Source organism: Alexandromys fortis, unplaced genomic scaffold (genome assembly GCF_014885135.2).
Source record: "Alexandromys fortis isolate MF-2015 unplaced genomic scaffold, M_Fortis_MF-2015_v1.1 scaffold_82, whole genome shotgun sequence".
NCBI classification, from domain to species: domain Eukaryota; kingdom Metazoa; phylum Chordata; class Mammalia; order Rodentia; family Cricetidae; genus Alexandromys; species Alexandromys fortis.
Genome location: NW_026067963.1, coordinates 6,857,178 through 6,871,450, shown reverse-complemented (window position 1 = coordinate 6,871,450; position 14,273 = coordinate 6,857,178). Strand labels below are relative to the sequence as shown.

General features: G+C 40.9%; 1 protein-coding gene across 3 annotated transcripts in view; it reads left to right on the top strand.

Annotated features, from left to right (window-relative positions):
- Ppp2r5e (protein phosphatase 2 regulatory subunit B'epsilon) overlaps positions 1 to 14,273 on the top strand; it is a 136,519-nt gene that overhangs the window by 100,545 nt on the left and 21,701 nt on the right. For all 3 annotated transcript variants that reach the window (XM_050153606.1, XM_050153605.1, XM_050153607.1), the window contains one exon: positions 3,188 to 3,280. In XM_050153606.1, the coding sequence (XP_050009563.1) occupies positions 3,188 to 3,280 (93 nt within the window). The remainder of the gene's footprint in view (positions 1 to 3,187; positions 3,281 to 14,273) is intronic.

The window sequence follows — 14,273 nt, the reverse complement described above, 5'->3', positions numbered from 1 at the left end:
GAAGACAAGTGTCAGACTTGTAAAGTACTGTTTTATTTCCTGTCTGCTCTTGAAACTTAAAGAAGGCCATTTCACTTAAGAGTGTTTGAAGAACATCAAAAGTGACTCATTCTTTTACATTGTGGCCCTTGAGCATCCATTTACAAATTATCTGCATGGTGATGAGAAGTATGCATAGATGATATTACTGCATGCTGCGGTACAGTGGTGACCCTGTGGAAGGATGCTGTGCGACCGTGTGAATAGCAGGCTGTACTAGCTGCTTTTCCATGAAGCATCATTTGTGCTTTACAGAACAAGCTGGTTATTAAGGTTAGGCATTTGGCAGATATTTCCCTAAAACAAGGAAGCCCAATTGATAATAATTCTTGTTGCTGATAGAATCTGAATACTAGAAACATAACTTAGCGTTTGAACTTTGGAAAGCCAGCATCCATTATATAGTATCTATCTGTCTTATAGTAGATCTACGTGACATAGTGAGATTTTCTTTTCTTTTTTAAAAAGATTTATTTATTAAACATACAGTGTTCTGGCATGGAGGGCTCCAGATCTCATTACAGGTGGTTGTGAGCCACCATGTAGTTGCTGGGAATTGAATTCAGGACCTCTGGAAGAGCAGCCTGCGCTCTTAACCTCTGAGCCATCTCTCCAGCCCTCCATAGTGAGCTTTTCAGCATGCCAAAATTTAAAGACTGTTCTTGGGAGGGAATAAAAATGTGATCTTAAAAAAAAAAGATACTGTGAAATAGGATTCATCAATATTTGAAAAGTCTACATGAGCCGGTGAGCCAATAATTCCTCCCTGGAAAATGACCTGTGTTAGGAACACACATGATCAAGGTTCATCCAGACTGTTGGATAGTTTATTGGTATCATTTCAGACTCTGCATTGCAACCCACTTTCCTACTTTTTCCGTTTATGGTGTGTGTGTGTGTGTATGTGTGTGTGTGTGTGTAGTGCAGTGCACATGGCTTTTGGAGGGTAATATCAGTAATTAATTGTTCTTCAACCTTATCCTTTGAGGCAGTCACACCTAGAGCTCAGTGGTACACTAGCCAGGTTGCTCTGATGATGCCCTCATCTTTGCCTTCTGAGACTGGAGATATAGGTGGCCCATACGCCCACACAGCCTGATATGCGTCAGTTCTTGCTTGAATGATATGTACTCTTAACTTGTAAGCTAAACTACAACTAAAGTTTCAGAATTGACAGACAGTTGTTGAGTTTTGATGTTTTCATTAAAGAAGAATATCTCTGATTCTGAGAGAAGACACTAAAATACTCTTTTCCTGACCTTAAGTTTTTTAAAAGTATATTTCAATAAATTACAGACTGAATAGTCAAGAATATGTAAATCTATCTTCTGATATAGCCGGATATTCAAGAGTTTTACTGAAAACAACCAACGCAATGCCTTATTTATCTTCTTTTCTCGTGTCAATGTTTTCCTAAGTAGACAGCCTGGCCTTAACCTCACGGCCCTCCCGCCCCGTTCTCACAGTTCTGGGAATTCAGGCGTGTGTCAGAACACCTAATTAAGTTCTTTTCTTTATAATACAATTTTAAAATTATATATATTCTTATGTTAACATATAATGAGTTTTATTGCAGAATGAAATGAAACATTTAACAATTTCTCAGTGTTTCCTTATAAACACACGTGAAACACATCTAAATTAAATGTTCACACATACACACATATTTATCTCATAAAGCTTTTGGGTGTGTCTGTCAATTTAAGTGTGAAAGGAAAAATCACAAATGTTGTTTTTGGCAAATGATGGAGATTATGTTTGTCATGTACAGAAGGTTTTGCATGTAGCATTACATTTACTCTTACTATCATCTCCATTGAAAAATGAAAGAAACAGAATTTAAAAGAATGAACACGTCTAGGTTATACAGTTAGTAAGGGGTATAGCTGGGCTTCTAGCCCAGGGTTCCTCTCTTAAGAGTTTTGGGTCAGTAATGCTGCTGTCTAGTCTGGTGTGGCCTTTAACATAGTTTTTTTTTTTTAACATAGTTTATTATACAAAGAAAATAAATATTGATCCTGCACTGTTCATCAGAACAGTTATTCGAGGTTGCCCCTGCACATGTGACTATGTTGTTTCCAAATGAAGATGCCGAGTGACACAGACATTGCTTACAAGAGTGTAAGATGATGTATACTTCCTTAAGGAAAATCTGGCCGTGGTTATGAACAATCTGGAATGTTTGGGTGTCTTTTGATCTGACAAGTCCACTTTTAAAAATATTAACTCATGAAGTAATTGAAGAAGTGTATGTTTTGTATAATTCAAATTGTGGAGTGCTTTGCTAGAGAAACCCTATAGAAACTACTTAAATACCTGAGCATAGGTGATTGCTTAATTATGAACAGTGGAATTAAAATTATTAGAAATGACTTACTTACTTACTGAAAATGATGGTTTGAATACTGGCACAGATTATTCATAATGTACCATTTAAATGATAAAGGTAGCTTCATCAAAATATGCAAAGATTTATATATAGTACAGATGCATGTTTTAGAGAGGGAGTGTACATATGCTAGCAGTGGACTGACAAAATAGCTCAGCAGGTCAAGTTGTTCTTGCCATCAAGTTGACTTGCGTTCTGTCCCGGGACCACACAGTGGAAGGACTGAACTACCTTCCTGCCTACCTGCAGGTTGGGAATGGGGTGAGAGATGACAAACTGTGAACAGTGGGATTCTCTATAAAAGGTGAGAATATGGATTTTTATTTGCTTTGGCTGTATTTTTTGCTTTTAATTTTAAAAGTTAAAAATTATAGCATTAAACTAGGCGAGGCGGCACATGCCTTTAATCCCAGCACTTTTTTAATCCCAGCACTCAGGAGGCAGAAGCAGGCAGAAAGATCTCTGTGAGTTAAAGGCCAGCCTGGTCTACTCAGTGTGTTCCAGGACAACCAAGGATACACAGAGAAGTCCTTTCTTAAAAAGCAAAAACCCAAACCAAACCAAAACAAAAAAAAACACAAAAAGCAAAACCCTATACAATACTAACTGTGCATCACAGGCCAGGCCGGCACGACTCGTGGATTGATAGTTAAACTTAATTCCCTTAGCCCTGTTAGCTTCAGTGTAATGTGCTTATTGTAGATTTTAATGTTGTTAATGAATTCTAATTTGAAGTTAACTATGATATTTTTGTTACAGCTTGTATATGAATTTTTCATACGATTTTTGGAAAGCCAAGAATTTCAACCCAGCATTGCCAAAAAATACATAGATCAGAAATTTGTATTACAGGTAAGCATTTTTTTTGTAGTTGTATGCATGTAATTTATTTACCAACACTTTACTTCATTTTCTCAGATACTGTTACAAACAACAACAATCTTGCTGGTGGTTGTTATTTTGCCTCTTAATTATATGAGGTAGTTTCTGCTCTTGCCCACTAAAAATAACAATGCCTTTTAAAAATTATTTGTGGTGGAATTTACCTCCATACTAAATACCAGGAATACCCATTCCTGAGTCTTTCTAAGTTGCTTTTTTAAAAGTTTAATTATAGAAGAATTTTATTTATATGACTGGTTTGTACAATTTCTAAAATTTATATTTATGGCGGTGGTTGTGGTGCGGTGGTTGTGGTTGTGGTGCATTCCTTTAATCCCACTATTTGGGAGGCCGAGACTGGTGGATCTCTCTGAATTCAAGGCCAGCCTGGTCTACAGGGTGAGTTCAGGACGGCCAGAGCTGCTTAGAGAAACCCTGTCTTGAAAAACAAACAAACAAACAAAAACAAAAAACAAAACCCAAAGAAACAAAAGCATTATTTATTTTGTGGACTCGTGTCTTCATAGGGGTATGTGTGTGTCACAGCTCTAGTAGAGGGGTCAAAGGACAACCCCTCTGGAGTCATATCTCCCTTAGTCTGTGGGTTTTGTAAATTAAAAACTCAGTTCATCAGTCTGGGCAATCAGTACCTTTACTGCTAAGTCATCTTGCAGGCCCAGTGTATGAATCTTTATGTTGCTTTAAAACTTACTGTCTAGAAAAGGTTTTTAAAAACAAACACTTTAGACTATATCTATTGAAAGTGAGTAAGTGAGCTGGGGTGCAGAGCACAGGTAATAGAAATATTACAATATTTATAACTATTTATGACTATAACTGGGAAATAGCTCAATTTAACTCTTTAAAATTTTCCTGCAGGGATTAATTCCAGCCTGTCTCATCTGGGGCATCTTAGGGAACCTACTTTTCTGATTACTTATTTCACATCTTGAAACTGTTGACCATATCTTCCTTTCTGCCTGGGGTTTGGGGGGCTTTGCTGAGACTGAATTTTTGGGAAACACCTCCTTGCTCCTGTTGTGTTCTCCAGTGGATGACACTGGAGAAGTGTGGTGTATGGACTGCCTCTCTTTTGACAGGGAAGAAAATACCTGTCTCCCACCAGTGTAGGAGGCCGCTTGTTTGTTCCCAGCTGCCCAGACTCGAAGTAACCACACAGAAACTGTATTAATTAAATCACTGCTTGGCTAATCACTTAAGCATATTGATAGCAAGCTAGCAATCTCTTACATCTAGAATTAACTCATTTGCATTATTTTATATTTAATCATGAAGTCTGTGGCCTACCGGCAAGGTTCCAACTAGGAGTTTGTCTTTCCCCTCTGTTGGCTCCATGGCGTCTCCTTGCTTTTTCTCCAGTCTGCTGACGGCACAGCTGGCTTCCTGATGCTTTCCCCTCTAGACCTGTTTCTGAGCTGTCCTTCTGTGTGGTTTGTTCCTTCCTTGGGCCCTGCTAGGCTACATAATACTTACCAGCCTATGTATTCTGACAAGTGTTGACCCAGCAGTTCCATCAGACACAACCAGATGTGTCTACAGAGATACTGAATGCTCCATTGTTGATGATTACACCATTAGAAAAAAAACTTAGTAGGTCTTCATCAGGAGTTGGTTGAAATAGCAGAATATTCATTAGTTAGTAAAAAGAATGTGAGCAGTGGCACACAGGATATGTTTTGAAATGGTGCATGCATGTTATAGAATCCCATACTTTGTAAGTCTTGTCTGTTATTTTAGGGGAAAGGCATGTCTGGTTTTTGTCTTAGTGCATTGGTGTGCCTCTGCAGGACCTCTCTCATTTATGTACGTGTTGTACTTCAAGCTCCCCAGTGAATGCTTGAAGCCACAGACAGCATTGACCCCTGTATGCAAGCCCTGCGATAGAGTGATGATGGCCACTGAGTGACCCTCCACGGATAAAGAGTGATTCACGTTTGGGGACAGAGGCAGTGGGACGCTGAAGCTTTCTTATGATAATCCCTCAAAATGGCTATTTAAAACTTAGGAATTATTTCTGGAATTTTCTATTTACTATTTTTGGATCATGGTGTAAAATTGAGAGCAGATATGTGGTTGAGACAGAAACTGCCTTATCTGAGACTGGATAATTTTTAAAGAGCAGAAATTGGCTTTTCACAAGTCTGGAGATTGGGCAGTTCAAAAATCCATGTGCTGACATCTGGCAAGCATCTGTCTGTGTTCTCACGTGGCAAGGGTGGAAGGTAAAGGGTGAGAGCTGGGCCCTCCCCAGACAACATGTGTGTCATTGTGTGACTCCACTCATGGGTACTGTTGCTATCTCAGCTCCTCCCAAATGGTTCTACTCCTGTGGTATTGGGGAGCAAGTTTCCAAAATATGAGTGGGGGGGCACTGTTAACTCTAGCGTTATGCACTAACCGTTTTGGAAGGAAATAGACCAGATTGTTGGTAATTGTGGGGTGGGTGTGACTGTCTTCCCACTCTGTGACTTACCGAGCTGGTTTTGCATTTAGAAGAATTGTATATGCCATAACAACCGTCAGAAAGAGGTTTCTGCTGCAAGTGCATTCTTACTTTGCTTTGCGTTTTTCATAAACCTCTGCTTACTTGTGTATCAGCCTTCCTGAGACTATATTTTTGTAGGATTCTGCCCTTTTATGATGAGTATTCATTTTTTTTTTTCTTTCAGCGTGTAGGTATGCCTCTTTAAAATCCGAGCTTGCTTTCTGTGGTGTCTCAAGGGCTTTTTATCAAGAAACAGAGTGGATTGGTTGTCAAGTGTGGAGGCTGATTTGAGTTCAGTCTTACTTGTTATTTGTTTTAGAATAGAGTCTCACTGTGTCACCCTGGCTGGCCTGGAATTTGCTATGTAGACCATGCTGGCCTTAAATGTGTGACCACCTTCCTGCCTTTGCCTCCTGAGTCCTGGGAATACATGCACACGTCACCAAGTGTGCTTTGCCAGTTTTCATTGTATGACCTTAGACAAGTTATACAACTGCTCTGTCCATCCGTTTCCTCATCTGGAAAGGAGATATCAAAGAGCCACAGTATGTTGTATAATGTTGTCAGGATGACTGAGCAAATGTTGTACAGCTGCTCAGGACAGCTCCCAAGAAGGTAGTAAACACTGCTTATATGCTACTAGTATTTTAATTTAGGATCAACTTTGTTTTGAGAGCCCTTTTACATTGTGTTTTCTTTAGTGGCTTCAGGTGTGAAGTTATCCATTATTAGCCTGCATTTGCCTAGCATGTTATAATTATTTGACACCTGACTTTTACTATAAAATTCTTGGGTACCCTATGGCTTAGGTGGTTCCTCTTAGCCTATCTTCTTTCAGATGTCATGTGTGTTTTCTTATGTCTCTAAATTCTTCGTCATTTCAACATTGCCAACTGATATATATATATTTTTTTTGTAACCAGTGTTGTATCTGAATGTGTGTTAGGATCAGGAATGGAAGAGTTGGGTTAGCCTGCTTAGATGTTTACAGAGAGGCAGTGTGGGCATGATAGCAGAGTGCACTGACCCCTCTGCAGTCCACTCCCTCTAGCCTGTGTTGTCTGGACCAGACAATGAGCCAGGCACATGTCCTGGCTCCTTGGACTTAGAAAGAGAAGCTGGAGGTCTGGATTATGAGTGGATTTCCAGACAGAACAACCTGTGTCGTTGAGTTTTGTTGCAGGGTTTTGAAAGTTTTCATCAAAGGCCTTGTTACTCATCCAGGAAATGTTTGACTGCCCTACTTGAGCAACATGGTGATTTTATGGAAAAGATTTACAGAACCTTTATCATTTTTTTTAACTGTACTCATCTACATCTTTGTCAAAGATGGCTACTGCGTAGTATTCCGTGTGTATGGCAGAGTTGCTTTCAGATTTATATAAGCTCCCATCCTGCCTCAGCTGTGGAACGACATTTGCTCTCAATAAAGATCATTTTCATCTGCTTAAGGGGTCTTGGGAAATGTTTTCTTCCAACTGCTGCTGCCCTTGCCCCCGCTTTTAGAAGCAGACTGATTGCCAACCTTGGATTGTTTCATCGGGCGAATCACTGGCTCTTTAGTAGCGTGTTTCTAAGATTGCCTTCAACCACTCTCTAAATCTGAAACAGTCCATGGTTGCTAAGAGACACACAAGTCAAGTATCCTATAACATAGCTACTGCTGGAGATGGCTGTTTAGTAACTTGTACTTTATATTTGCAGTTATATTTAGACATAATTAGCATGCAAATTATGCAAATCATTAAGTTTGGCCTCAAAAGTGACCTTTGATATTGTATATTTAAAACCTCAAGATAAAATTGGGCATGGCCCAAAGCAAGCTGTGAATGACTTTTAACTTCTCGCCTGAAGTGAGTTCCATGAGGTCTTATTCAAGGCCTTATTGTATCCACTCCAATACAAAGATATTTTCCAAACCAGTTCCCTGAATATGTCACAATGTTTACATTTATCTCCCAGAACCTACAGCAAATAGGACTTTAGAAAATCTATTTTTGCCAGGGGTGTTGTTATCTGTCACCAGCTGACAGTGAGACACTCCCTTCCTGCGTGACCTTCAGTCCAGCATTAGCTCAGAACCTGTAAAAGGGTCAGTGGAGGCTTGTCACCAGGCCTGTCTGTACATAATTGTCCTCTGATCCTCACAGACACGCTGGGGCATGTACCTCTCCTTCCCATCATAAAATACAATAATAATAAAATTAGTTCTTAAATGTACATTTGTGTTTTTAATTATGTATCTGTGTGTGGGTATGACATGTGTGTGCAAGTGCCTGAGTAGAGCAGAGCCTTTGGTTTTTTCTGGGAACTGGAATTACAGGTGGTGAGCTGTAGTTGTGGGTGCTGGACTTGAACCCTGGTCCCTTGGAAGAGCATTATATACTCTTACTTGCTAAGCCACCCCTCCAGCCCTAGCACAATATCTTTTCACCTGTATTTTAAAGGGCTTAAGACTTGCTGCTCTAGCTGCTACCTGTAGGGCAGCTTCCCGGGCAGACTATGTCTGCAGGTGGGCTGTCTCTGAGAGCTCAGATTGCTTTCTTTTGGAATTCTTAATGCTTTTCTGAAAAGGAGCACTCCCCGTCCATCCATGTTGACTCTGATCCCCCCCCCCCCCCCCCCCCCGTGAGCTATGTAGCCATTTCCTATGTATCTCCTAGTACCTTATTCAATAAAGCAGGCTCTGTGTTCAAATGCTGATCAAGATCAAATCGGTTGTATTAAAATGTAATCACAAGATTTTCTTCAGTCAAGGGGATGATGACGTGCTTTTCTCTTTTGGACAGAATGAGTAACATTAGGAGGAGAATGTGATTTGGGGAGTGTCATACTTGAGTGACTGAAACCCATTGAGCCTTGAAGTCAGAGGTGCTCTACGCTGAGGCCAGCGTGTAACCTTGTGATCGCTTGTCTATGCTATGCCTTCTAGTGGTGGCTGCTGATAGTCACCTCACGTCAGTATAGCAGTTAGATTCATGAACTCCCTGCTTCCCTGCTGGGGATTGAACCCAGACCTAGGCAAGTACTTCTGAGCTGCTCCCAGAGTCCTGTCCCCAGGCGGCTGTTTGCTTGTTTCTGGCTGTTTTTTCTGTGTGCATTGCATGGTCCAGGCAAAGTTCTCAGGGATTCGGTTTTTCATTTTAGGATAGCTATTGCCAACAGAGCCAGAAACATGGGGCTTGAATTATAGCACTGTGTCACTTCAGATGAAGACATTAGAATACCCATTTTATTCATTATCTACTTGAACATTTTCTTTCTTAAGGTAATGTATAGAAAACACTTATTATTTTGGTTTGCTTGTACACATGTGAGGTGCACAGCGGTCAGAAGACAGCTGCAGGAGTCAGTTCCCTCCTTCTACCAGATCAAATTCAGGCCTTCAGAATCAGCAGCATCTTGTGTGCATCGAAATCACCCTCACCCCACTCTACTTTTCTGTATGTGGATTACTTACCTCCCGAGTGTTGAAATTAATAAGCCTGCACCATTACACATGGATTTCTCAAACCTGAAAAGTCTTGTTTTCCACTCTGTACTATTTCTGTGTCAGTGCGAGTGTCAGCATAGACCCCGCATGAGGGAGAACCCCAAAAGGAAATCCCATGAGGCTTGCTGCCAGTCGCTTCAGAGCCTCTAGGGCCTCTGTGAGGGAGAGGCTGTTTCTGGTGGGCAGTCTCGCCAAACCCTCTCATTCATATCGACCCACCAGCCTCTCCCTCCAAAATGCTGGGATTAAACGCGTGCACCACCACACTCAACTCATGTTTCTTTTTAAAACATCTTAGTTGATTGAGAATTCTGTCTGTGCTTTGATCATATCCACACCCAGTTTCTCTCAGGTTCCTTTCCCACCCACCCAATTTTGTGTTTATCTTAAAAAATATTTAAAACAATTTTTAAAATAAAGATTTATTTTAGGGGGCTGGAGAGATGGTTCAGAGGTTAAGAGCATTGCCTGCTCTTCCAAAGGTCCTGAGTTTAATTCTTAGCAACCACATGGTGGCTCACAACCATCTGTAATAAGGTCTGGTACCCTCTTCTGACCTGAAGGCATACACACAGACAGAATATTGTATACATAATAAATAAATATTTTTTTAAAATATTTATTTTACTATTTTTATGTATATGTCTACACGTATGGGAATATGTTTGTGGGCACCTGCATAGGCCGGTAGAGGACCTGAGCTGCCTGATATGGGTGTTAGAATTGAACGTGAGTCCTCTAGAAGAGTATAGGCTCTTAATCACTAAGCCATCTCTCAAGCACCCTCCCCTACCTTTTAACCCATAAAGACCATTTCATTCTTGGATGTGTGGTCTTCCACTGAAGTGTGGTCGCTAGCTACCCTTTTGGATAAAACTAACTTCCTCTTCCAGCATAGAGCTTTCTTTACCCTAAGGATAACAATTGTTGGAGGTTTCACTCGGTTTTATTCCTCTGTGCTGTTCACACATGACCTCTGTGGGGAACACACACGCACGTGTGCGCCAGTCTCTCTGTTCTCTTTTTCTTCTTTGGAGGCCTCCGGCCTTGAAGTCATGCTCATCCTATTCAGATCTGTACTAGTTCCTCCCCTAACTATATCCACAGTGATCGTTCTGAGACCTCCTTTGTCAGTCTTTGGGGACTTGTGTTTGTTCACTTATCTTTGTCTTATTTCCTAAGAAATACACACACACACACACACACTCTACTACATTTGACTAACTGTAAACTTACATTATTTTGGTAATCAATCTATCCTGCGTGTTTAAGGAATTGCTTCGCTGACTTCTGACTTCCAGGGATGGTACTGAGAAAATGAGTAGAGTACAATATGCTGTCCTCTTTAGAGACCTGGAAGCTTTTGAGATCTTTGTCTTTAATTTCAGAAATTTCAGAGTAGTGTATCTTTGTATTTCTTGTGCATGGCCCTTCATGAGCTCTGTCTAGAGAGGAGCATTTATAGCCCTTTCCCTTGGGAGAACTGACCTTCTTTATGTTATCTTCCTGTCTTTCTGGGTTGGTTGGTTGCCTCCTGTCTCTGCCCCTGCTTCTGGACCTGTTGTTGTCCAGGTGTTTTCTTCCCTCCAAGTGTTTCTGCTTGCTTGCAGAGGGCTAATTTTGACAGTCTTAATGTTACCATCCTTCTACCAAAATTTTTATTTTCATCACACTTTAAGTTTCTAAAATCTCTTTTTGAGATTATTTATCTGTTGTAATATTTTTTGTTTGTTTGTTTCAGGAATCTAATATAGTCGTATCTGAGAATGTTGAACGTTCCTTTTTTGCAAATATTTCCTACCCCTTGCATTGTTGCTGTTTCTTCTGAGTTGCTCATTTTGGTAGAATGTCTACTGATTCTTCGTGATAATCATCATTAATTACCCTCATCTCCCAGAGCCCACTCTCTGCCTGTGCTGTAGGTGGTGTGCATGTGTACATGTTGAGTTTGCAGTGTGATGCTCGGTAGGTGGTGGCTCACAGTAGGATAATTGAGCAGGGCCTTGTCAGGTCCTTCTTCTGCCCGTAGGCCTTTCTTCAGGATCCCAGTGTACATTAGAAGAGACCTACTGATCTACCTTACCCCAAATTGGGAGCTTAGAGAAAAGCACTGGCTAAGGCCTCACTGAAGTATGAAGGGTTTCACTTAATCCTATTACTTCAGTAGTGTTTTGTTTAGTAGTATTTGATATCTGAGACTAGACCCTTGCTCATGTTCTTTGGCCTTAGACTGGATATGTTTAGTATACTGCGAGGCACGGGGTGCAGAGGGTATTGACGCCTACAAACTCTGAAGGTGCCCCGGTAGGTGCTTCTCATGCCAGAGTCATCAGAGAGCATGCCTTCCATTCTTAAACCTCTGAAGCAAGCGTCTCTGGTGGGAACTGACACCCTGTTAGCATTCCTCCCTGCTGGGAGGATGGAAACCCTTAGTGGAATGAGCAGGAAGAAACTTGCTACTGTTTGTCCATTTCCCAAGTCGGAAAACCCACACAAGTCTGACAAGTCCGAATTGTTCTCCAGGCTCCTTTGCTAGGGGAAGGAAGTGGGGGGCGTGGGGTTGGGAGGTGAGAAGTGGGGGTGGGTAAGGGGAGGTAGGGAGTAAGTAAAGTGGTGGTGGCTGAGGTGGGGGTGGGATAAGGTGGGAAGTGAGGTGGGGGTGAGTGAGGGTTGCTAAGGTGGGCAGGTGGTGGTGGGTAAGGTGGTGGCAGGGTCAGGGGAGGTGGGGAGGGGGAAGTCCTTCATTGTCCTCTGTTTCGCTGTGGATTTATTAGTTTTAAGGTTCAAAGCAGGACTTTTAGCTAAGTCATCACACAATTTATCTCTGTTAGTCTCGGAAGTTGTTTTGTAAGGCTTGGACTCAGCCTGTCGACATGTCTGTCTTTGCTTTGTAATCAATTTGGAAACTCTTGGTTTTCTTCAACAAGTTACCTGTGATATTGGGGATGTCATGATTTATAGATGTGGGATACTGTGTTTTCTTAAATTGTTTTGTATACATGTTATGTTTTCGAAATAAGAACTCACCCAGCTCCCCACCTCCTTTAAAGGTAATGCCTTTCATGCCATTACCCTTTTGATGTCTGCTTCCTCTGTCATAATGCTGTCAGAAGCGTGTTGTTCAGGCCAGCAGGAAGCAGCCAGGCCTGTCTTTCTTTGCTGTAGAGGATGGTGCATTTAACAGGACACTGCAGAGGCTTTAAGTCAGGGTCCTCCTTAAAATAGATTTTTTTTTTGAGAATCTAATGAAATATTTAGTTAAATAATTTTTGTTTAATTATACAGTTATTAAACTCTTTAGATTAGCAATACAGAAGCTCAGTTGATTCAGGTTTTGCTAACATTCCACCCCCACAAACCTCTTCTTATGTTGGTTGCATATTACTCATTAAGCCCCGTTGCACCACTTAAAGTAGAAACCAGATTAAAAAATAGAACTTGAAAAGGTTAATTTCCATGACCAAGGAATGGAATGCAGTAGATGGGTTAGATAGCTTGAGTAGTTTTGAGTGTCTCTTACCTAAGAGATAATGAGCACATCTGAGGCACACACACCCTCTCTGTCCTTTCTGACCTGTTAAGGCCACCTGTTTTTCCTTTCTAAGTAGAATGCGTTCCTGTGCAAGTAAATTGTTAACTCACTGGTTGCCTCCCATAGTTAGCTGGAAGTCTGTGTCCCGAGCAGCAAGGGGCACATGGCAAGAGGAAAGGGCTCACACATACTTGTTTATTGCTACTTGAGCAGCCATATGACAGTTATTGCAGAGAGTATCGTCAGTCAGTTAGGCTGCTGCCTTCCTTACCCCACAATCCCTTGGGAAAATTGCACTGGTTTGGGTGTGATATAAGTGACCCCACCCCCATGGTCTTCTGCACTTGGAGGTTGGCACCCAAGGTGGCAGTTTGGGCGAATGATATGGAAACTTTAAAATGTACGGACTAGTGAGAGAACCTTAGGTCATTTGGGACACACTCTTGGGAGGGATTATAAGATACAAGTTTCTCTTTTTCTCTGTCCTGGTTGGAGTTGTAATGTAATCACTTCCTTGTCGTTTGTAATTGATGACTCCCTTATCAGTGTGGTCAAGGGCAGTCCTGGCTGTGTATGCTATGTCATTTTGGACATTGAGCCTTCAAAATTGAGCTTAAAAAAAAAAAGCATTCTTTTTCACAAGTAGTTTGTAGTATGTGTTTTGTTGTAGTGACAGAAAGCTGATCAGTAAAAACACTTGTCCCAGTTCTTTTGTGTCTCTGTTTGGGGAGGGGACTGGCTAGCTCTCTCCCTAGAAGCTTTCTCTGTTACAGTATCTCTTCCGAATAGAGTAGATAAACCCATTATGGCCTGTACAACATCTTGAACTACTTGTGCTGCTTGTTTATTTTTATCCACTGTTAGACTAGACTCTGTGAAAGCAGATTAGGTCTGACTTGCATATCACTATATCCCTGGCACCTCCTTGCCCATTTGTTGGCTCTTAATATATACTAATATTTACTCAAAATACCCAATTGAGAACAAACTGATAGAATGATAAGCACTGTAAAGCCAAGCTTGTGCACTGTTTCGCTGTCCATTTTAGAAGACTATCCTTCAGTTTTTGCTTCCTGCCATATTTGAAGGGCTTTATTTTTAATTAATTAATTTTGCCCAGAACTGTCTTTCTTCAAACAAAACCTTGTTTATATGATTATCATTCCCTCTATACTGTGAGACTCAGCCTCACATCTCTGTCACATGGATTTATGTATGAATAACTATATGTAATCATGCTTGCATAACATATACACATAGCCTTTTGTGAGGACGAAGGTAGGCAGCTTTTATTTACATGCTGAGTTGGTTTTGTTTTATTGCAATGGTAATGAACATATTAAGAATTAATAACATTCAGGAGTGTTTCCAAGTTCCACTGTCATTTCTACAAAATAGCAGATTTGTCAAATTATAGTTTATGTAACATAAA